General features: G+C 44.2%; 2 protein-coding genes across 3 annotated transcripts in view; both read left to right on the forward strand.

Moving 5' to 3' along the window:
- TLR3 (toll like receptor 3) overlaps positions 1–15,746 on the forward strand; it is a 40,905-nt gene extending 25,159 nt beyond the window's left edge. For both annotated transcript variants that reach the window (XM_066631911.1, XM_066631912.1), the window contains 4 exons: positions 6,377–6,818; positions 8,706–8,897; positions 11,232–13,054; positions 15,080–15,746. In XM_066631911.1, the coding sequence (XP_066488008.1) occupies positions 6,381–6,818; positions 8,706–8,897; positions 11,232–13,054; positions 15,080–15,308 (2,682 nt within the window). In that variant the 5' untranslated portion in view covers positions 6,377–6,380 and the 3' untranslated portion in view covers positions 15,309–15,746. The remainder of the gene's footprint in view (positions 1–6,376; positions 6,819–8,705; positions 8,898–11,231; positions 13,055–15,079) is intronic.
- Positions 15,747–20,517: 4,771 nt separating this feature from the next.
- Positions 20,518–21,989, forward strand: part of FAM149A (family with sequence similarity 149 member A) — a 51,790-nt gene continuing 50,318 nt past the window's right edge. Inside the window, exons 1-2 of the mRNA XM_066632613.1 lie at positions 20,518–20,650; positions 20,726–20,831. Coding sequence (XP_066488710.1) covers positions 20,518–20,650; positions 20,726–20,831 — 239 coding nt within the window. The remainder of the gene's footprint in view (positions 20,651–20,725; positions 20,832–21,989) is intronic.

The following is a 21,989-nucleotide window of genomic DNA, read 5'->3' on the forward strand; positions in this document are numbered from 1 at the left end:
TTGGGCGGGCGGGCGGGCGGGCGGGGGGGGGGGGCTGCTGCCGCTGCTGCCAGAGGAGGTGGGGGGGCCTGAGGAGGGAAGAAATGGGAGTAATGAGGAGGAGGAGGAGAAGGAACAGGCTCCCAAAGGCATCGCTGGCTGGCTGGCTGGCTGGCTGGGGGTGGGGGTTCTCTGGGAGTGGGTTTCTCTGGATGTGATTTCCCTGGGAGTCTGGTCTCCAGCTGGCCAGGAAACACAGAGGAAGGGAGTTGGAGGCAGTGTGGCAGAAGGAGAGGGGAGAAACAGTATGCTCAACCCCCATCCCTGGTACCCTCTCCCCAGTTGGCAGGATTGGGCCCCCTGGATGTGCTCTTCTAATGCCCAGGGGTGGAGCAAGGGATCCAGGCAACCAGGTTTTGGCACCCCTTTTGGAGAGGGAAACAGGCAGTACCTCTGCTGTCTTACTGCAAGCTGCCCACCTGGGGAGAAGCAATCCCAGAAGTTGCAGAACAGGCACCACCGTAGTACAGCAGGTGTAACCCCTGACTCTTCCTCCTCAGAGAGCAGCAGCAGCTTTGTCCATGGGGAGCCCTCCCCCACCCCACACTTGGCCAGTTCCCCTATCTCCTCAGATTGCAATACTATGCATGCTTACCTTGGAGTAAGCCCCATTGACTATAATGGGACTTACTTCTGAGTAGACACGCCTAGAATGGGGCTGTTAGTCACACTGTGGCTGTGATGAACTTCTCCAGAAATTTCTCCAATCCCCTTTTAAAGGCATCTAGTCTAGACACCATCATCACATTCTGGGGCAAGGAGTTCCACAGACTAATGGCAGAGTAGGCAGCTGTTGTTTTGTGGCTGCAGCCTACCTATAGGCTTGCTCACACTCTCTTAGCTCCAACCAAAATAGTTCACAAATAGAGCATGACAGCAGTTAGAACAGGAAGCGAAGAGAGGCTTTTCCCCTCCCTAAAGACCTTGTAGTGCACACCAAAAGGACTTTTCTTCCTGAGACATGCAGCAGCCATTCTGAGATGTCTCTCTGAGCTGGTGCTTCCTTCACACTTCTCTTCTCCTTCAGGACCCACCTGCCTAAATTGTGTTGAACACTTTCCTAAGGACTCTGGATTCACAAGTAGGGGGGAGCAGGGTCAGGGCTGTGTAACAAAAGGAACTGTGGAGGGATGTGTGTGCTTTTTGTTGGCTCTTTTAACTACCTTGCATGACTTGTCTGTAATCCCCTTGTGCTTACCCTCTCCCTTTTTGAGGTGTTTTTCCACACTTAAAAGAGGCAAGGGCTGTACATAATGTGGTCTGGTATGGGGGAAAAGAGACTGGATTGAATTGGGTGGGTGTGAAAACCTCTGAGTTGGGGGGGGAATTATTATGTGTTCCATGTATTCCATGTAAACCCAAGACTTTCACAGCTAGTGAAGCAAATGCAAGCACAACCATCACATTAATTATTAAATAATCTTCTTATGTATTACAAATTTAATTGTATTTTTTGTGTGCGAGGGTGGGGGGGTTGCATGTGGTCTCCATCATCTCAAAATTTTGCCTTAGTGGTCCCTGAGCTCCTAAAGGTTGGGAACCACTGTATTAGAGTGAGATTCATTAATAGAAAGAAGCACAAAGCTAAAGAATGGAACTCTGACTGTGGAAGTCAAAATTTTTAAAGGGATGATATTTTTCTGCTGGGTCCTAGTAAGTAGAAAAATTCTGTTTTAGACAGATATCAAATCATAGACTGTTAAGAGTTGGAAAGAACTTTGGAGGAATCTGTTTGGTTCCAGCAGCTGTTATTGCGTCTCTGCCAGATAGCCAGCCAGCATCTGCCTGAAAACCTCCAAAGAAGGAGAGCCCACAAGTGTACAAGGCAGACTGTTTCAGTGCCAGTCTGTTCATACAGTTAGAAAATTCTTCCCAAAGTCTGATCTAAATCTATTTCTGCTGATGACATCACTACTCCTCTTCCCCTCAGCTAGGCTCCCCTGTATTCCCCATTCATTGTAATTCATTGCACAATCATGTATTTGCCTTCAAAATCAATAGCTCACTTTCCCAAATATTTTGGATTCAGATAAATGGGACTTTACTCCATTCTGACAACCGTCAACAGTGATTAAATTCACCCTTAAAACACATAAATATTTTATTAAGATTACATTCATTGCTAACAACAATTGCTGTGTTCCCAAAAGATGCCAAAATCCAGTTCGCTAATGGGGAAAATCCAAACTAACACATGGGGTTTGTCTTTGATGTACTACATATGTTTTAGCATATGAGCACTGGCGTGGGGGGGGGGGGGAAGGAAGAGAACACTAATTTTTTTCAGCCAGAGGGATCCCTGTGTAAAGCACCCCCTCGCTTGCCCCCTCCCTTGCCTTCAAAGCCAGCTGCAACTGTAAAAACTTTTGCTTTCCAGGGAGGGGGCCTTTACACAGATGTCCCTCTGCCTGAGAAAACTTAGTGTTTTGTGTCCCCTCCCCTTACAGGAATGCCAGTGCATCTGAGATTTGTGGAAAATAAGCAGGTGTTGAGGGGGAGAGGAGTGCCAGGACTTCTCCTACAGCAGATGATTTCATCAGCTGGAGTGTTCAGGTGCTGCCTTGGAAACATTTTTCAGATAACCTTAGCTGAGAAGAAGCATCAGCCTCAGCAGGAAACAAACTGAGAAATTTGTGTAGCGACATATGTTAATGTCTAGGCATAATCTTTATCAAGGGCTACCTGAGAGGTAGTATGTAGCTCATCTTACATTAAGGTTGCAGTCCTATGCAGTTGCCTGGGCAGCGCAGGAGCGAATATCACTGACCGGGCTCAGGATTGGGCTGTTTCCTTGAGGTAAGCTCTACTTAATACAATGAGGCTTATTTCTGAGTAAACATGCATAGAATTGCACTGTAATTCATTGAAGGTCCAAGCCACACAAGCACATACATACATACGTAAGACCTTTATTGGCATAGATAATGGAAATACAAAGCAACAACCAAACATTAAACATTCAGAACACACACACACAATAAAATAAAGCACTTGTAATCATCCAATACCCCCTCCCCCCATTCACCATAATATAGCGGAAGACCCAGAATTCCGTCCTGCCAGAATCCCAGAAACAAAGTTGGCAGCCTTGTCAAGAGAGTCAGTTTCCTCTACGGAAAGAAGAGTTTGTAATTGAAATGAATCCTCCCAGCCCTGCATTTTGTTCAGCAGTGGAGCCAGATAGATCTTACGAAGGGTATCATGGAGTGGGCAGTAAAAAAATATATGATGTAATGTCTCCACACAATTCCTGTCACAGGTACATCTTCTTTCTGAGTAGGGAATGCCACTAAACCTGCCCGCTAGCAGAGCTGATGGAAAGGCATTGCATCTCGCAAGGGAGAATGCTCTGCGAGCCTGTGGGCACTGCAGATGATAAAGGAAAGAAGGCGGCTTCCCAAAGCTGACTGGGATGTGCAGATGGAGAGGGGAGCAAATGGTGTTAGCTGCACAGAGTAGCTCTTGACGCTCAATATCGAGCAATCTTTCCTTGATAGTCCTGTAGGCTTCGCTTAAACCAATCATACCCAGGCTTGCTGTGTCTAGTCCTATCGATTTAAGCTTGGTGAGTAAATCCGCAATCTCCTCAGGCAGTACTGGATCAGCCAGAAGCTGGTACATTAGCCCATATTGGGCAGCACTGAAGAGGATTGCAAGCCAAAATTTTACTGATCTCAACCAAGCCAATGTTTTGAGTCTAATAAAACCCACTTTGAGACACATAGCAGAGTATGGAACACATCTGGGAAAACCCAAGATCCTCCGCAGGAAGGAGGCCTGTATGCTCTCAGTTGAACGATTCAAGGCCTTATGCCAGATTGGACAGCCATAAAGAACTTGCAAAAGTACCTTAGCCTTGAATACCTCTAAAGCAGCCAGGACATATCTGTTACCATGGCTAAAAAAAAAACCGGGAAATTGCAAGGGATGAGATTTTTGATGCATTTAGGACAGCATTACGATGGGGAACCCACGAATGCTTATAGTGGAAATTAATGCCTAAATATCTGAATGTCTTTACCTGTTCCATTTTGTTGCCCATAAGTGACCATTTAAATGGTTTCCAATTGTTGGCAAACACCATGATTTTAGATTTAGAGTAGTTAATCTGTAGCTTGTTGGATGTAAAATACTCTATAGATTGATTAAGTAGACGTTTTAAGCCAATTCTTGTTCGAGAAATAAGAGCCGCATCATCCGCATACAGTAATAGCGGCACTGGATGGGACCCAAGTATCGGACAGTGACTATCCACTGTCTTCAAGGCTGGGGCTAAATCATTCAGGAACAGGTTAAATAGCATGGGAGCCAAAATGCATCCCTGCTTAACCCCTTTGTTTATAGCAATGGGGTGCGTGAGGCTACCACCCCTGGTATATCTAACTTTACATGATGTGTTAGAATATAAGATCTTAATTAACATCAATAGTCTTTTATCAATCCCCATGCTGGCTAATTTAGACCAAAGAAGATCTCTATCAATGGAATCAAACGCAGCTCTTAGATCAAGGAAAGCCACGTAGAGACTTGTCTTGGCTTTCTTAATCTGTTTATGGACTAGGTGAGATAAAATTAAACAGTTATCCATTGTTGATTTGCCCCGACAAAATCCTGATTGCTCAGGACCTAGGATATCCTTAGAGTTGGTCCAGGTAAAAAGCTTATTATTTAGGTATTTCGCATAAATTTTGCCTATTACAGAGAGCAAGCTGATAGGCCGGTAATTCGCAGGGAGCTGAAGTCACAACCCTGAAGTTGTGACTAGGGAGCAAGATTTAAGATGCTCTGCCACCAGTATGGCTAAACCTGCTGATGGACGTCCACTAGAATTAGGTTTGATAGCAGGGAGCAAAAAAGCTTTATATCCATTAAGATGCAATTGGCCCTGGACCCATGTCTCTTGCAACATAATTACATCAAAAGTTCTAAGATAACTTAAAAAATCGGTGTCATTTTTCTTGCTCCTCCATCCTGCAATATTCCAAGAAAGGATTCTCAAAAAGGGAGAGACCAAGTCAGGAGAAGGGTTGATCAGTCAAGCTTCATTCATGGGCAGGTTCTCAATTTCCAGGGGGGCATGAGACACACAGCTAGATGAGGCTAAGTTTGCCTCCATGAGTAACACAGAATCTCTTGAATTAGTAACATGTTCCCTGGGTGAAGTCGTTTCTGAATCAGATTGTTGACCCAAAGCTTGCTCTGGAAGAACCGAAGGATGCGTTCTGCCAGTCAGAGCTTCCTCATTAGGGCTAATAAGTTCTGCTCTAACTTTATCCAGGCATTTTATTATGTTTGCTTGTTCCATCCTTGGAAGACTCTTGAAGGCATTTATAGCTCCTTCCACATATGTTAATGTCTAGGCATAATCTTTATCAAGGGCTACCTGAGAGGTAGTATGTAGCTCATCTTACATTAAGGTTGCAGTCCTATGCAGTTGCCTGGGCAGCGCAGGAGCGAATATCACTGACCGGGCTCAGGATTGGGCTGTTTCCTTGAGGTAAGCTCTACTTAATACAACGAGGCTTATTTCTGAGTAAACATGCATAGAATTGCACTGTAATTCATTGAAGGTCCAAGCCACACAAGCCTTTAAATCAAGAGATGGTGTCCTCTTGCTCCCCAATTCAGTTACTTTATAACTGACTGAAATTAATTGTAGAGCCGAGAAGAAATTACAGCCCAATCCTAAGCATGTCTAAATAAGTTCCATTATAGTCAATAAGGTTTACTGCCAGGTAAGTGTGGATAGGATTACAACCTTAGTAAGTGGCAGTGTGGCCCATCTCCTCCCCTTCAGAGTGAGTCTGCCAGAAAACTTGGCCAGTTTCCTTTCCTTTTTCCTTTGTGATGCCTGAAGTGTTGAGTGAGAGGCCAAAAGATGTAAGGAACCCTCTGATTCTCCACAACTTCAGACTGTTTTCCACTTACTGTCCCAGAAGGATGAGAGAAGTTTAAGTCCCTAAGGAGGTTTTGTGTTCTGTTGAGCATACAGTACTCAGTCAAAATGGGAAGAAGCAGGTCAGGATAACGTGCTCCCAGGGGAGGAAAATCATCCTGGCTATGGCATGCCTTGATCTCAATTGTCTGGAGTGAGGGAGGGAGGGAAGGGAAGGGAAGGGAAGATAGGTCAAAGCATGCCAAGGAGATGAAGGTGGTCTGTTTCTTTCACTTTTTCTTTGTAATCTTTCAGGAAGCAAAGATGGGGAAGACTGCTGGTTCCACTGGGACCAGAAGTCAGGATTTGGCCCATGGCAGCCTGTTACTACCCCAAATTGTATTTTCTCTCTTTATATTTTGAAAAGCAAGCATTAAATGTTAAATATCTTCCTTTCTCTAGGAAAATGAGGAATCTTATTATTTTTCGGATGTGCTTGCCTTTCATTCTTTTGATCTTCTGGATTAATTGTGGATCAGGCAGGAATGCTTGCATAATCACAAATGAGATGGCAGACTGTAGTCACTTGAAGTTGACGCGAATTCCTTCCGATCTTCCTATTAACATCACGGCCTTGGATATCTCTCACAATCAGCTAAAAGCATTGCCACCTGCAAACCTTACAAAGTACAGCCAGCTTGTTTACTTGAATGCGGGATCCAACATCATCTCAAAACTCCAGCCAGAACTGTGCCAGAATTTGCCCTTACTAGAAGTGCTGAAACTCCAGCATAATCAGCTGCATATACTTCCTGATGTTTTTGCTTATTGTACCCATCTGCAGGAGCTTAACTTGGGATTCAACATAATAGTAATTCAGAATGACCCTTTCAAGAATCTGAAGGTAAGATGTAGCTTTCACCTGTCATTTGTGGGTGGGGAGGGATGATGGTATAGTTGGATTCAGATCTGCAGGACAGGGGATGGGTAGGACATAGCAGGGACAGGGGACACAGTATAGTTGAGTTGGTGTAGTATAATTGCTAAGAGACACGCAGCCCAATTCTAATTAGCACTGGTGCAGCCAGACCATGCTAGTTGGGAGCCAGCTGGAGGTCTCCTTGGAGTAAGGGGATATTTTCTCCCATATCCTGAGTAATGCCCCAGCCAGCTCTATGAAGCTGCGTAGATCTCTACCAGTGTTTAGCTGGCAGAAGTTGAAGTGGCCCTGTGTAGGGCTGCCTGGTCCGGAAATGGGGTTAGGATAAGGTGGAGAAGGCCTCCACCGATCCCACCCTTCTCCTGGGCCTGATCCGCCCATTTTACCCTGCTCAGAAATGCCCCCTCTCCATGCTCCTGCACCTCTTGGTGCTTTACCTGCCTGCGCCAGTGGCCGAAGGCTCCAAATACAGTGCTGGGGGTGGTGACGCAGGCTCCTCTGCCCGCACTGCTTATTCACCGGGTGTTGCAATGTGCCTTATAGCAAATTTCTGACACCTTTCGCTAGACCAGCAGAGATTTGATTTCCCTCTGAGGTACAAATCAGGATTTCCCCAGCTGATCTCTCGCCTCTGCCATAAACCTACTGGGTGGCCTTAGACAAGTCACTCCTTCTCAACCCAGCTGCATCATGGTGATAATAATTATCTACCTTACAGGGTTGTAAGAACTGCAATAAGATAATAATACATGTGAAGTGCTTTGAACACTCAGAAGAGCTTCTTATCTGAGAAATTTATATCCCGCCTTTCCCATGCTGAAGCAAATGGCGGCTTACAAAGCTCCATAGTAGAGTACAAATGAGTTTTTATGATCTACAGGCAGCTAGTAGAACCCTTTTCTTCCAGATGGAATCCTTCAGTGTGGCCATCACACCTGGCATCTGGGTCTGCCTTCTGAGCTTCTAGCAGGAGCAATTTCCAGTTGACCAAGCTGTAAACAGCAACTCCTCCTGGCTCTGCTGCCTTATGACAGCTTTATCAGCTTTCAGTCTCCCATTCAAAATTCAACCCGCTTAGCATTCTTTGGGCAGCCTTCTGCTCAACAACCAGGCCATACCTATTGCCAATATATTTTTGACGTGCCTGTAAATGACAACAAAGAGCCCAGTCCTATCCTTCCCCCGTGCTGCATCTAGTGGGGGAGAGGGGGGAGAGGTGGATCAGGAGGCTTCAGGGGCAAAAGGGGATTTAAATCCCCTTACAAATCTGTAAGCCTCCCTCTCTGCAATGGGTCTCCTTGGACCTGTGCTAGCAATTTTGCTATTGCAATCTAAGGAGAAAAAGGAGGTGCGGAGGCTGCAGGAAAGGGGGTTAGGATTCAATGTGCGCTGTTGCCTTGGGATCCCTCCTGCAGCCTCCTGGCCCCATTATGCCCCTGCCCTCTTTTGCCCCTCCCTGTCCCTGTTCCACCTTCCCCCACCCCTTCTTGCCTCTCCCATTATCTGTTTTGGCAGGAGATCTGACAATGTGCGCAGGAAGGTTCTAGCTTTCTCACCATATCCTAGCAGTGTGCTGCTGTGTGCACTGCCAGAAAGCACTTTGCAGCAGTGGGCTGAAAGGGACCATTTTACCAGAGATGAGCTTTAATGACATAGATTAGCCATGCTTTTAATTTATTGGCAAATTGCTTTGTGAACTTTTTTTTTTTTGTTGAAAAGTGATATATAAATATTCTTAGTAATAGCCTTCCCGAATTCTTGGCACATTTGAACCAGTCTAAAATTAAGTCAAGAAGTGTTGCCACTTGTTACAAAATCTTAACCTGCAATTGTTTTCTTTCTCAATCTCAGAATTTGAAGATATTGGATGTCTCTCATAATCACCTAGTCTCTGCAAAACTAGGTTCTCAACAACAGTTAGCAAACCTTCAGGAGCTATTAATGTCGGAGAATAAAATTGCTGAATTAAAGAAAGAAGACCTGTATTTTCTTAGTAACTCTTCATTAAAAACACTGGACTTGTCATCAAACCCCATAACGGAGGTAAAAACCTGGCTAGGCTTGTAGTCTTGATAAATAGAGATTTACGTTTGTTAAGACTGAACTGTAGCAAGTCATAATATTGACCTGTATTATTTAAAAATTCTTCTGATAGACATAGATAATTGAGGATCTTGTGGGAAAATTATTAATAAGATCACAGTCCCCTTTATCTGTATAACTTGTATCTTGAATGCACCATTTTGCATAAAGGGTAACACTGCTTCCATAGAGTTACAATGATATCGTGAGACATGAGAGACATGTTATAAATGTGAATAAATGAGTCTGAAGCTTATGGATAATGCTAATTCTACTATGCTAGTTTCTTAAAGATTTAACAGGTTGTCTTTTGATCATGAACTGTTTGGACAATTTGGACAGTTACTGTTTGACAGTAACCACTACCCTGAAACTACTATCTTTTCTCATAAGTTGTCATATTGAGATTTATGACCCAATCCTATCCCCCAGTTCTGCTGCCAAAACACATGTTCCAGTGGCATTATGCACTTTCCAGCTATTGCAGACACAATACACCCAAGAGTGTGACCTGGCCACTGGTGGAAGCGGCGAGCTATGAGGTCTGCGTAGCAATGGATGAAAGATGCCTGCTACCACAGCTTAGATTGAATAGGAGGTTGGAGGGAAATGGGGAAGGGTGGAATGGGGTTGGGGAGGGCAAAATAGGGCAGTGACAAGTGTGGGGAGGGGAGTGGATTGGGCTCTGGCAGAGAATGGGTTTGCCAGCAGTTGCGCTCATTGAATCCTAATCCCCTGCCCTGGCCCAGTGTGATCCGCAAGGACTTGGTACCAGTGATATCACTGGCAAAGGTCCAAGTTAACCTATGGGGGCAGTGGGGGCATACCCCAGGAGAAGGAAACAAATATTCCCCTACCCTAGGGAGGCCTCCTGAGGCCAAAACTCCCCCATAGGATGCAGTGGACATCACATGGACTCTGCTGCATCACTGCATGGGAAATTAGGTAGGATTGGGCTATTATTTCCTTAAAATATTTATGAAAATGGAAACTTACATGTAAGTGGTTCAGGATTGCAACTTTTGTGGTTGCCCTGTTTACAAGGAAAGGAAATGAGGAACAGCACCAAAAAAAGGCAGGGAGAAGCAGAGAGGCAAGGACTGGTACATAAATATAATTATTGATTGGCCTACATAAATTTCCAAAAGCCTTTCAAAGAAACATAGACTTACATGATCATCAAGTCCAACCTCCTGCCATAACCTGTCATAGACTGTCCATAACCACCACATCAGTTTCAATGAAAATGACTTGTTCAGGGACAAGAATTTTACAGAGAGTAGCTGCAAGGATTTATTTAGGACAGTTGTTCTTGGACTACCAATTGAGGTTTTCCCCTCCTCATTTTCGCCTCCTCACTTTGTTCATAACTTCTTTGGGAGGTGTGGAACTCAGTACACTGGAAAAATTGGTCTGTGTTTTCATTTTTTAAATTTGCTAGGTCTTAGGGCTACACTAACAATTTACGATAATGTAACTGGTGAACATGTTATGCTTTCTTGATAATGAGGTGTGAGATCATCAACCCATAATCTCATGAGCTATGAGATTATGGGTTGATGAACTACAGCTGCAGACCATCAGTGCTTACTAAGCTTTACTAAGCTATATGGAGCAATTATTCTTGGAGACTGTACCTTTGGGCACATTGACACTGTAAAATTATACTATGTTTATGCCACTTTAATTCACTGCTTCCTTATGGACTTCTAGGAATTGTACTTTGGTAAGGATGCTGAGAATTGTTTTTTGGACATCTCTAACCTCCCCTCCCTGAAACAAAGTACAGTTATCTGAACATGAAGATTAAATTAGTTTAAGCCTGAAGTGTAGATCTACTGTTAGCCTAATTTAAGGCATGTGTACTCTATAGTAAGGCCCACTAAATTCAGTGGAATTTACTCCCTGGAAAGTGTGCACAAGATTGCAATCTAAGAGAGAGAGAGTAACAGTAGAGACAAGAAGATATCACTAAAATTCACTGAAAAAGTATAGTCTGTATAGCGTAATGGTTAGAGGACAGGAAATGCCCAATCAGCCATGAACGTCTCAAGAGTGATCATGGACCAGTCACTATCATTGAGGGCTCAATCCTATCCAGCTTTCCAGTGCTGATGCAGCTGTGCCAATAAGGCATGCATTGCATCTGGGCTTCCCTGCCAGGTTAGCTCCTCCTCACTGATGTCAGAGTCCTGGCCATTTCTCTGAAGCTGGGGTCATGACAATTGGCTAGGGGTGGACCAATTGTCCTATATTGTCTAAGGGAGCTTCATATATAATTTTTTTTCTTTCTAGTTTCACCCTGACTGCTTCCGTGTTATTGGAGCTCTGCATAGCCTTATCATGAACAAAGTTCAACTGGGACATGACCACACAAAGAAACTTTGTTTAGAATTATCTGGCACAAGTATTTGGAATCTTTCATTGAACCAGGTGCAACTTCCCCGAATTTCCAGCTCAACCTTCAGTGGAATGAATAAAACAAAACTTGCCATTTTAGACCTCTCTAATAACGGTGTGTCTGTGATTGAAAATGACTCTTTTGTCTGGTTTTCAAATTTGGAGAGTTTAAATCTTGAGAATAATAAAATCGCACAACTGCTTTCTCATTCCCTCAGTGGATTGTACAATGTGAGTTACCTGAATTTGAGAAATTCTGGTATCAAAAAAGTTTATGATCGTGCTTTTCAGTTTCTAAAACGTTTGGAGGATCTTACTATGGATGATAACAGCTTTCCTGAGATTACTTCTAATACATTTATAGGTTTAGACAGTTTGAAAAGTTTGAGTTTAAGCAGCTGCACTATAACCTCAGGAACAATAACAAATACAACATTTTCATCTCTTGCCAATTCTCCTTTGCAGTTTCTCAACCTAACGAGAACTAAAACTACTTCTATTGAAGCTGGAGCCTTTTCTTGGTTAGGGCAACTAAAAACTCTGGACTTAGGCTTAAATGGTATTAAGGATACACTCACAGGCCAGGAATTTAAAGGTCTCAGTAATATTGAGACTCTCTATCTTTCTTACAACAGCCAGATGTCTTTGAACAGCAATTCATTCATTTTCATTCCAAGTGTTAGAAAGCTGATGTTGAGGAGAATAGCCTGCAGCAATCTTGCCATCTTTCCCTCGCCATTCCGTATGTTAACAAATTTGACAGTCCTGGATATCAGCAACAACAACATTGCAAACATGAATGATGACCTACTTGATGGACTCCACAAACTTGAAATTCTGGAAATGCAGCATAATAATCTGGCTCGACTTTGGAAGCATGCCAATCCTGGTGGTCCTGTCCTTTTCTTAAAGGACCTCCCAAGGCTGTATCTTCTTAATTTAGAATCAAATGGCTTTGATGAGATTCCTGATAAGGCTTTTCATCGTTTGTCTCAATTAAGAATCTTGAACTTGGGATCCAATGATTTGAATTTGTTCCCTGAGTTTGTCTTTGAAGACCTGACCTCTCTCAACTCACTGTCCCTCCAGAAGAACCTCATCACTGCTATTGAAGAAAAAGTGTTTGGTAAACTTTTCAAAAACTTGAAAGAACTATTTATGGGGTTCAATCCTTTTGACTGCACTTGTGACAGTATAGCTTGGTTTGTTGACTGGCTTAATGCGAGCAAAACTTCTAAGCCAGACTTAAATAACTATCTATGTAACACGCCGTTGAAATACCATAGTGATTCAGTGGCACATTTTGACACCTCACCGTGTGATAGCGCTCCATTTAAAGTAGTCTTCATTGTGACTTTCACCATGACACTCCTCCTTATCATTTTAGTCCTATTCCTTCACTTTGAAGGGTGGAGAATAAAATTCCTTTGGAGTGTTTCTGTAAACAGAGTCCTTGGTTTTAAAGAAATAGACAGACTACAGCAGCAGTTTGATTATGATGCCTACATCATCCATGCTGTAAAGGACAAGAATTGGGTGGCCAAGAACTTTATTCCTCTAGAAGAAAACAATGAATCAATAGTTAGGTTTTGTTTAGAGGAGCGTGATTTTGAAGCTGGAATATCTGAATTTGAAGCCATCGTTGACAGCATAAAGAGGAGCAGGAAGATAATATTTGTTGTAACTGAACATCTCTTAGAAGATGCCTGGTGCAAAAGGTAAATTTAAATGATTGAAAGAACTGGTTCTATGTTCGCATTGTTAGGAGCACATCACAACAAATTTAAACTGTTAAGAGTTTCCAGCTAGCCAAGAAACCCTAGCACTGTGTGTAGCACTGTGAAAGCACTACGTGTCATGAACAAAGAATTTTTGAAATACAGTGAAATTGCATCTTACGTGAGAGTTCGGTTCTAAAGTCAGTATGTAAGGTGAAAATTGTGGATAGTCAAAATCACACTTGAAAATCTCTAAAATCCCTTAAATTGTCAGCAGATGGGGCCATGTTGTACAACAAATATGTGCTGTCTAGTACAGGGTTGGCCAATCCCCATGGCATGCATGTCACTACTGCCAAGCAGACACTTTTTAAAGTGGCACACTATGGGGATCTCAACCTCAAGATCCCCTGGTGGAGACCAGATCTACCCTTTGGTTACCCAGGGTATCCTGGGTACCCAGACAGAGACCAGGTCTACCGTTGGCTTTGAGCAGCCACTCAAAGCATTGACTAGACCTGGCGTCCACTTTGAGATCACGGGGGGCCACTCAGTGGCACATTTGATACCGAGTGTTTCCAGCCCAGCCTTTGATATGCTATCAGTGGAGTGGCTTGTTCAAGATTGTCTACATAAATGGTGGCACATGACATGCAGCGGGATAGCCATCCCTGGGTACATATTTAGACAAGAATCGTGCTTTGAATTGCACTAGGAGAGGTATATGGGAGCTGAGACCAGCCAAGGGAACAGCAGATTCATGTCTCTCATTTCACACTCCTTCACTGAGTAGAGAGGCAGACAGAATCGCCAGCACTATTTAAATTGTTGTTTTTCTCTTTTTTGCAAAGCATGCATACTTGAATTTATGTAAGTTAGATGGCATGTATGATGCGAGTAAGAAATTGTACCCAAAGGACCCTGGGAACTGCAACACAATGAAGCCCATTTCAAAGCAGTTTAACATAACTATCTATCATAACTATCATAACTAGCAAAGGTGCATTTTTAGTCATAGGCATGTGTGGCTTCAGAGGTTGATAGGCTGGGCACTGGCCAAAGGCCCAGTGCCTTTAGGCCCACCCAGTGGATACCTGAAGCCACCTTCAGGATACCTGAAGCCACCTGAAGGTATATTTATGTGGTACAGTAGTGTAGTGATTCACTCCAGCGAGTGTGTTGTTCTATTGCTGCCCTTTCAGTCCTGTCCCCATTAAGTTTCCTCTGTTAAAACCCAGTCACAGACGAATGGAGAAGGTGGGAAATGACAGCAGAGTGACTTGCCCGGCTGTGCAAGTCACTCTATTGTCACCTCTGGGGAGACAGATAACAGGGTGACAGCACAATCCTATGCATGTCTATTTAGAAGTCTCATTGTGTTCATTGGGACTTATTCCCAGGAAAGTATGTATAGGATTGCAGCCTGACTAGCAAAGCTGAAAAAGTCACTCTACCAGCATCTCCCATTGTCTGTGAATGGATTTTCTCAAGGGGAATAGGTGGACACTCTTTTTCCTCAATAGCCATAATGAAAAACTGAGTCTATCCACTATCCTTTTTCACTGTTCTCAATTGCCAAGAATGGTAAAAGAAGCATTTCTTTTCCCTTAGCGGCACTGAAAGAAAAGAGCATCCATTTGTCTGAGAATGGTGAAAGGAGTGTGCTCATTGAAGTGTGCACCTACTCTGTTCCCAGTACATGTGTGTACTATGGGGGTTAGAGCATGCTGTGGGGGTGGGGGCACCACAGGACTTTGCTTCAGAGCCCCTTGTTTTTTGGCATCATTTTTAAATTTTACCATTTTTAAATTTTAAAGTTTTCTAAATTAAGTATAATACTATGGCTTCCTAGTTTTTAAAGTAATACTAGGAAGCCATAAAGGGTACCATTCTGCTATATTGAGTTTCCCCATGTAAACTAAGAGTCAATGAATCCTATACATTTGTGGCTTTGAAAACATATGTGCATGTAAGTGACATATGGTACAAACTACAATAATTTTTATTTCTTTTTTCATTGTTCAGGTTCAAGGTGTATCATGCCATTCAGCAAGCTATTGAACAAAGTCGGGATTCCATCATATTGGTATTTCGACATGACATTCCGGATTACAAACTGAATAGTGCACTGTGTTTGAGAAGAGCAATGTTCAGATCTCGCTGTATTTTGGAGTGGCCAGCACAAAAAGAACGAGCTGCTGCATTTTACCAGCAGTTAAAATTGGCGCTTAAATCTAGTAGCAAGATTCTGTGATATTTTTAAAGGATTGTATTAATGCATATTGGATATCTTATTAAACCACAAAAATACTATTCCCTTAAATTCCACATAGGTTTTTGCATATTTGGTCTGGGCCTTATGCTGCAAACTTATGCATGCTTTCCTAGGAGTAAGGCCCACTGAACACAGCGGAATTTATTTCCAAGTAAACACACATAGTATTGCACTCTAGGACTCACATATTCCAGCTGATTTTTTTCCTTTCTGTTCAAAGTCGGTGTGTTACATGCTAGTCAAAGAGGATGTGTATCTTAATGTTTACAACATTTGTATTAGGAAAAATACAAATTTCAAACAAGAATATCTCCGTGTATGTATGTAAAACATTCTACAAAAGTGCTTCCCCCTCCACTTGAGATACAATTACAAATTGTAAATATGTGTATTTGAATAAAGTTGAGAATGTTTAAAGATGTGCTTTTGTTAATACGATTATAATAAAACTTAGGGAAAAAGAAAAACAAATACTGTATATAGAAACAGAAGCTTTTGTATAGGCATCACTGCCTAAACGGTAGCTTACAGGAGATCTAAGTGAAAATAAAGCATGTTGTTTACAGATGAACTTGTATGTGATGATTCTTTAATTACAGTAATTGGATTATTTTCATTGTGGTGCTTTCATCTCCTCTTTCTGATCTTCCTTTCAGCTGAAGTGACAATTTCTCCATTCTAGTTTAAGCCCTGAAAGCTGAGGAGGCTTCAAGGTGGTAATGCCAAGTAAACTACACTTTCTACTGTTTAAGACAAGCTCATAGATTATTTGTTAAACCTCTGTGTTGAAGTTGAAACAGTGCTTTAGATCCAAAGAATTATGTGACAAAAGAACCATGCAACCAAGGAAGGCATAAATTAAGTTTCTTTCTAGGACAGCCCCTCCAAGTTCTAAATAGAAATCTCTTCTTTTGAAAGTGGGAAAAAGAGTTGTTATATGACAGAAATGACATCTGGTCAAAGGAAAAAAAGTCAAACATTCTACACGGAAAGCCTTAAGTAGGCCTTTGGATCCTGACCAAAAGAATCACTTCTTATTCTGCTTAATTGTAAATTATGATTTATGTTAACTATGAAAAGAGATAATGGTTGGCAACCTTCAGTCTTGAAAGACTATGGTATAAGCCTACAGCACCCGGTATTCCCAAGCGGTCTCCCATCCAAGTACTAACCAGGCCTGAACCTGCTTAGCTTCCGAGATCGGGCATGTGCAGGGTAAAACTATTTAGATTTATTGGAAAACACATAGAATGTAACCCTATATTCAGAAACACAGAAATGATTCAAAATGGATTTAAAAAAATTATTTACAGATCAATTCTAACCTGCTGAGGTGCAGCTGGGCCAAGTGGCCTGTGCTGTATGCAGCACAGATCAGGAGCAGGATGTCTTGGGATAAGGGGATATTTTCCCCTTACCCCATGTTGAGCCCCAGTCTATTCAATTGGGATTCTTGGATCTGCACTAGTTATTTAGCTGGTCCAAGTCCAAGAGGGAGGACAGAATATAGCAGGGGCGTCCACTGATTCCACCCCCTTCTGGGCCTGTCCCACCCCTGTTCTACCCTTCCCCACCCAGAAATGTCCCCTTCCCACCTTTATTCCACCCTCCCCTCTGCTCCAGTGCCACTTGGCACAGCACTCAGCTGATGGCCACAGGTTGGTATACAGTGTTGGCAGGATGGTGCAGGCCTTCCCGCCAACGCTTCTTAGATATGACTTGTTTTGCAGAACAAAATTCTAAAATAAAAAGTAATGAGCAGAAACCAAACTATTACAAACTTGCATTTCAAGAGGATGCATATGTTCAACTCTTCACATTAACAAATGTTCAAATTTGCTTAGAAAACGTGATTTGCACTGGAAATGCAACCCCAAAGGAAGATAGAAAGACTATATACAGTAGAAAGCAGGGCCAGTGGTGCAATGGATAACGTGTCTGACTACAGATCAGAAGATTCTAGGTTTGACTCCTGGTTGGCTTGACTATATACAGTAGAATAGGAATGATATTATATTATTTATTATATTTTATCCCACTACGTTAGGAAGCTCAGAGCATCTTACAAGGGTCTTCCTGCATTTTCTTTTCCAGGCACTGATCATTCTTTTAGAATCAACAGTGCATTGACTGTTATCTCAGGCTTTTCACAAGGCTCACTGTGTGCTTACTGCACACAAGGCTTACTGCGCCATAAGCTGATTGTACAGAAAAGTCAGAGTTGATTCCCAAATATGTTTCTCAAAGATATGCTTCCTAAACATACCCAATCACCATTAAAAGAGTATTTCTGGAAATATGAATTTTGTTTGCATTCAGTATTTTTCATAACATCAGAAATAAATTTCTGATTACTTATCAGAGAAAACAGAGAAATATACGTATTTTCTCCTTTTACCCTTTCTCTTTCCAGAATGCTTAAAATACAATGTCACACACCTGGATGTATTTGAGGCTGCAGTCTGGACTGCGTGTTCCATACACTGACTATACAGCTCCTGAACCAACATAGGATACACTTTAATAATAGGAAATACTGTAATACACTATGCGCAGCTAGATTGTCATGTGCGACTGACTGTTATTGGATGCAAGTATTTGCCCACTATGTTGCCTCTTGTTTGGAATCTTTCTTTTGTAACATGAAAAACAGGCCTCAGGGCTGCTTTACATAGGCAAGACCTGCAACCAATCATAAGTAACTGCTCATGAGAATACTGTACTGCAGGGTTTTTTAACCTTGGGGTCAGGGTCGCAAAGCCTCAGTTGTGAGGTTGCAGCAACTTAAGGGAATGAAAAAGGTTGAAGACCACTGGACTAGAGCACTACCAGATAAAGGGGGAGACATCTGGTGTACCCCTTCAGGGACCAGGAGACTGTATCCTAGTCCTGCTCAGGTTAGTAGCAATTGTGCTAAAATAGCTTTCACTAGTGCCAGGTTTTGTGATAACTTTTTCTGCTCTCTCTAAAATTTGGTTACAGTGAACAGTGGTGGAGGGCATAATGGGGACAGGGTTTGGGCAGTGACACAATTGGGAAGGGCAAATAGGGTCCCAATGGAGAGATCGAGGATGGTTTCCCATTCTCATACTCTTGATTGATTGATTGATTGATGGAGTTGTGGAAAGAAAAATGTTGAAGACCACTGCTATACTGTGTATGCATTTTAACACCTTTTTGCAGGTTTCATCTTTTCAAATGTGAGGTTTCTAAGAGGCACTTGCGAGTAACCAAAACTGTAGAAATCTCTCCCCTGTGAGGCCTGTTTGGCCCTTGTTTTCTTAGTTTTTTGCTTTTGATGAAAAACTTTTTATTCATATGGGTGTTTCAGCTGGGTTAACTCACCATATCATTCCCGGCTGTCATGTATGAGTTTAAGCTGTTAACTGGTTCTTCTAGTTTATATTCTTTTGTTTTAATTATTAACTCAATTGCTTTTCTTTTTTTCAATTACTATGCTAGCCTTACCTTGTAAGCTGCCCTGACGGCTCCTTTCAGATGGCAGGAAGGCAGCTGGCAGGAGGAAGCTGCCCAGAAAATTAATAGTTCTTCCAAGTGAGGTGGCAGGCCTGCTCACGGAGTGTACCCACATCAGTCTGCAGGTGAAGCCTCACATACCAAATTTAATGCTTTGCATGCAGCACACAAACATTGACCCACACAAAGACAACTAGCACATCAAGTAGTGGCTTGAAATAGTTCTCTATGGCAAACAGTCTTCTACCTTTGAGAAGCTTATTTGTATGAAAGTGTCTTTGATTGAGAGCCCCCCATCCCACTCCCACCTTCTGTATGAAGCAGTGATTTTCAAACCAGTGTGCCATGGCACATTCGTGTGCCACGAATGGTTGGCAAGTGTGCCATGGGGGTTTTGGGGGTGTGTGTCATTTATTAATGAGGCCATTGGGGGATATGAGCCCCCCCCAACCATCAGGATGATGTGCTTTGTCAATGGTCCAAAAACCGATGGTGTGCTTTGACCATTTCAGCGCCTTGTCAGTGTGCTGTGGGATGAAAAAGGTTGAAAATGGCTGGTCTGAGGCAATATCATTGAAACACAGACCAAGCCTGACTGTGAGAACCTGGCCAGGCCATAGTCTAGCTTAGGGGTGTCAAACATAAGGCCTATGGGCTGAATGCAATCCCAGAAGAAATGTATCTGGGCCCCATTGTAATTGGGCTCTCCCAGCTTGATAACTGGGCTAAACATATCTTGAAAATATGAACAAGATTTGAAGAACATTTTTTCTTCTGTCATTTGCAGCTCATGAGTCTTTATGTGAGAACCACATCTGCTTCATGATGTCACTTTCTGCTTCATGATACTTTCTGCTTCTCTCTGCTTCATGATGTAACTTTCTGCTCAATGATGTCATTTTCTGCTTCAAGATGTCAGTCTCTGCTCAGTGATGTCACTTTCTGCTGCATGATGTCACTCTCTGCTTCAAGATAACAGTCTCTGCTCAATGAAGTCACTCTGCTTCATGTCACTTTCTGCTGAATGATGTCATTTTCTGCTTCATGATGTCACTTTCTGCTCAACGTTGTCAATTTCTGCTTCAAGATGTCAGTCTCTGCTGAATGATGTCATTTTCTTTTTCATGTCACTTTCTGCTCTATGATGCCGCTTTCTGCTACAAGATCTCAGTCTCTGCTGAATGTCACTCTCTCCTTCATGATGTCACTCTCTGCTCCATGATGTCGCTATCTGCCTCAAGAAGTCAGTCTCTGCTCCATGACGTCACTCTCTCCTTCACGATGTCACTCTCTGCTCCATGAGGTCACTCTCTGCTTCAAGACGTCCGTCTGCCCAACGATGCCACTTCTGGCCCCTCAGCAGGCGCCATGCCTGCTAACTGCATGAAAGGAGCTTGGCCCCCTTGGTGTGGCTGAACGCGGGAGCCGTTTGCCCCCCAGCGCGCCCACGGGCTTTGGCCGCGAGGCGTGGGGAGCGGGCTGGGGCGCGCCTGGGGAGGCGGGCAGGCGCCGAGGGCCTCCTCGTGGCGAGTGGCGGCCCCGCAGGCGCGCTCCCTCCCGAGGGCTGCTGCGGAGGCGGCCGAGGGCCCGTTTTTGTTTAGCTTAGCAACCGGGCGGGCGGGCGGGCGGGCGGCGGCAGGAGGCAGGCCGAGCCGCCTCAGACTTGGCGGCGCCTCCTGACGGCGGGGCGTCGCGTGGCTCTTGCGGCGACATGAAGGTGGCGGTGCTGGACCTGGGCACGGCGTTCGCCAAGCTCTTCAAGCCCTCCGCCGCCGCCCCCCAGAAGCCGCCGCTCCCGCCGCCCGCTCCGTCCGCGCTGGGCGCCGCGTCCCTGCCCGCCCGCAGCGCAGCCCTGGCGCCCGCGGGGGGCTCGTCCCTGGCAGGGGCAAGCCGGGCGGCCGCCTCCTCCTCGGCCAGAGAGCCCGGCGCCTGGGCGGGCAAGCCGCTGCCCTTCCTCACCCTGCCCGACATCGGCGAGGAGGGCGCGCCCGACGCCGACCCCCTGCAAGAAGCCTCCGCGCCCAGGCAAGTGGGGAGGTGTGTGGTGGGACCCTGCGGCGGGGTGGGCAGCAGGTGAGGCGGAGCCTCCCCACTGGAGTCCTTTGGAAGGCGCTGCCGCCTTGTGAGGCGCCCGGGCACCCACAACCCACTGACACACCCTTCCTCCACTGCCTGTGGGTTGTGGGTGCTTGGGTGCCTCACACGGTTGCACTTTTGAAGGACTGCGGTGGGGAGGCTCTGCCTCACCTGCCTCCCAGCCTGCGCCTCATGTAGTGGTGCAGCTTTTCAAAGGACTTTGGTGGGGAGGCTCTGCCTCACCTACCTCTTCTCCCACCTTATGTCCCTGACCTGAAGGGGATGATGATGGTGATGTGCTCATTGCTAGAGGTGATCTTGGAATGTTCTGTTGTCCGGAGTGCTGGAATACAGACCACTGTGGTACTGTGGGTATGACTACTGGGCCAGCTGGCCGTTTGCATTAGTTCAGTGTTCTTCAACCTTGGGGTCAGGACCCAATGCAGGGTGACCAGATACAATGGGGGACAGAGTGCCTATATCTTTAACCATTGTATAGAAGAGGGAAATTTGTCAGGTGCACTATTTAAAGCCTTCCATATTGAGCTGCACCTTCTAAAATTCCTTATTCTGTACCAGCCATTTAAAATCTTTTTCATCACAGGACACTAAAACTGTCAAGGCACACCATTAGGTTTTTGACAATTGACAAGGCACACCATGCTGCCAGTGGGGGGCTCACATCTCCTATTGATCCTACTAATAAATTATCTTCCCCAAAATTCCTGTGGCACACCTGTGGACCACTCATGGCATACCAATGCGCCATGGCACAGTGGTTGAAAATGGCTGTTGTCTACAATGGTTGATGGTTTAGGCTCTCTGTTCTCCATTGTATCTGGTCATCCTGCCCCAATGGGTCGTGAAGCTTCAGTTGTGGGATCACAGCAGCTTATGGGAATGAAAAAGGTTGAAAACCACTGGACTAGCGCACCTGCAGGAAAAGGGGGAGGCATATGGTGTACCCCTTTCAAGTACCTGGAGACTGTATTCCAGTCCTGCTCAGGTTCTTAGCAACTGTGCTAAGCTTTCACGAGTGCCAGGCTTCATGGCTACTTTTCTGCTCTAATAAGAATATTTGGCTACAGTGAACAGTGCTGGAAGAGC

Source organism: Tiliqua scincoides, chromosome 6, assembly GCF_035046505.1.
Source record: "Tiliqua scincoides isolate rTilSci1 chromosome 6, rTilSci1.hap2, whole genome shotgun sequence".
NCBI classification, from domain to species: Eukaryota; Metazoa; Chordata; class Lepidosauria; order Squamata; family Scincidae; genus Tiliqua; species Tiliqua scincoides.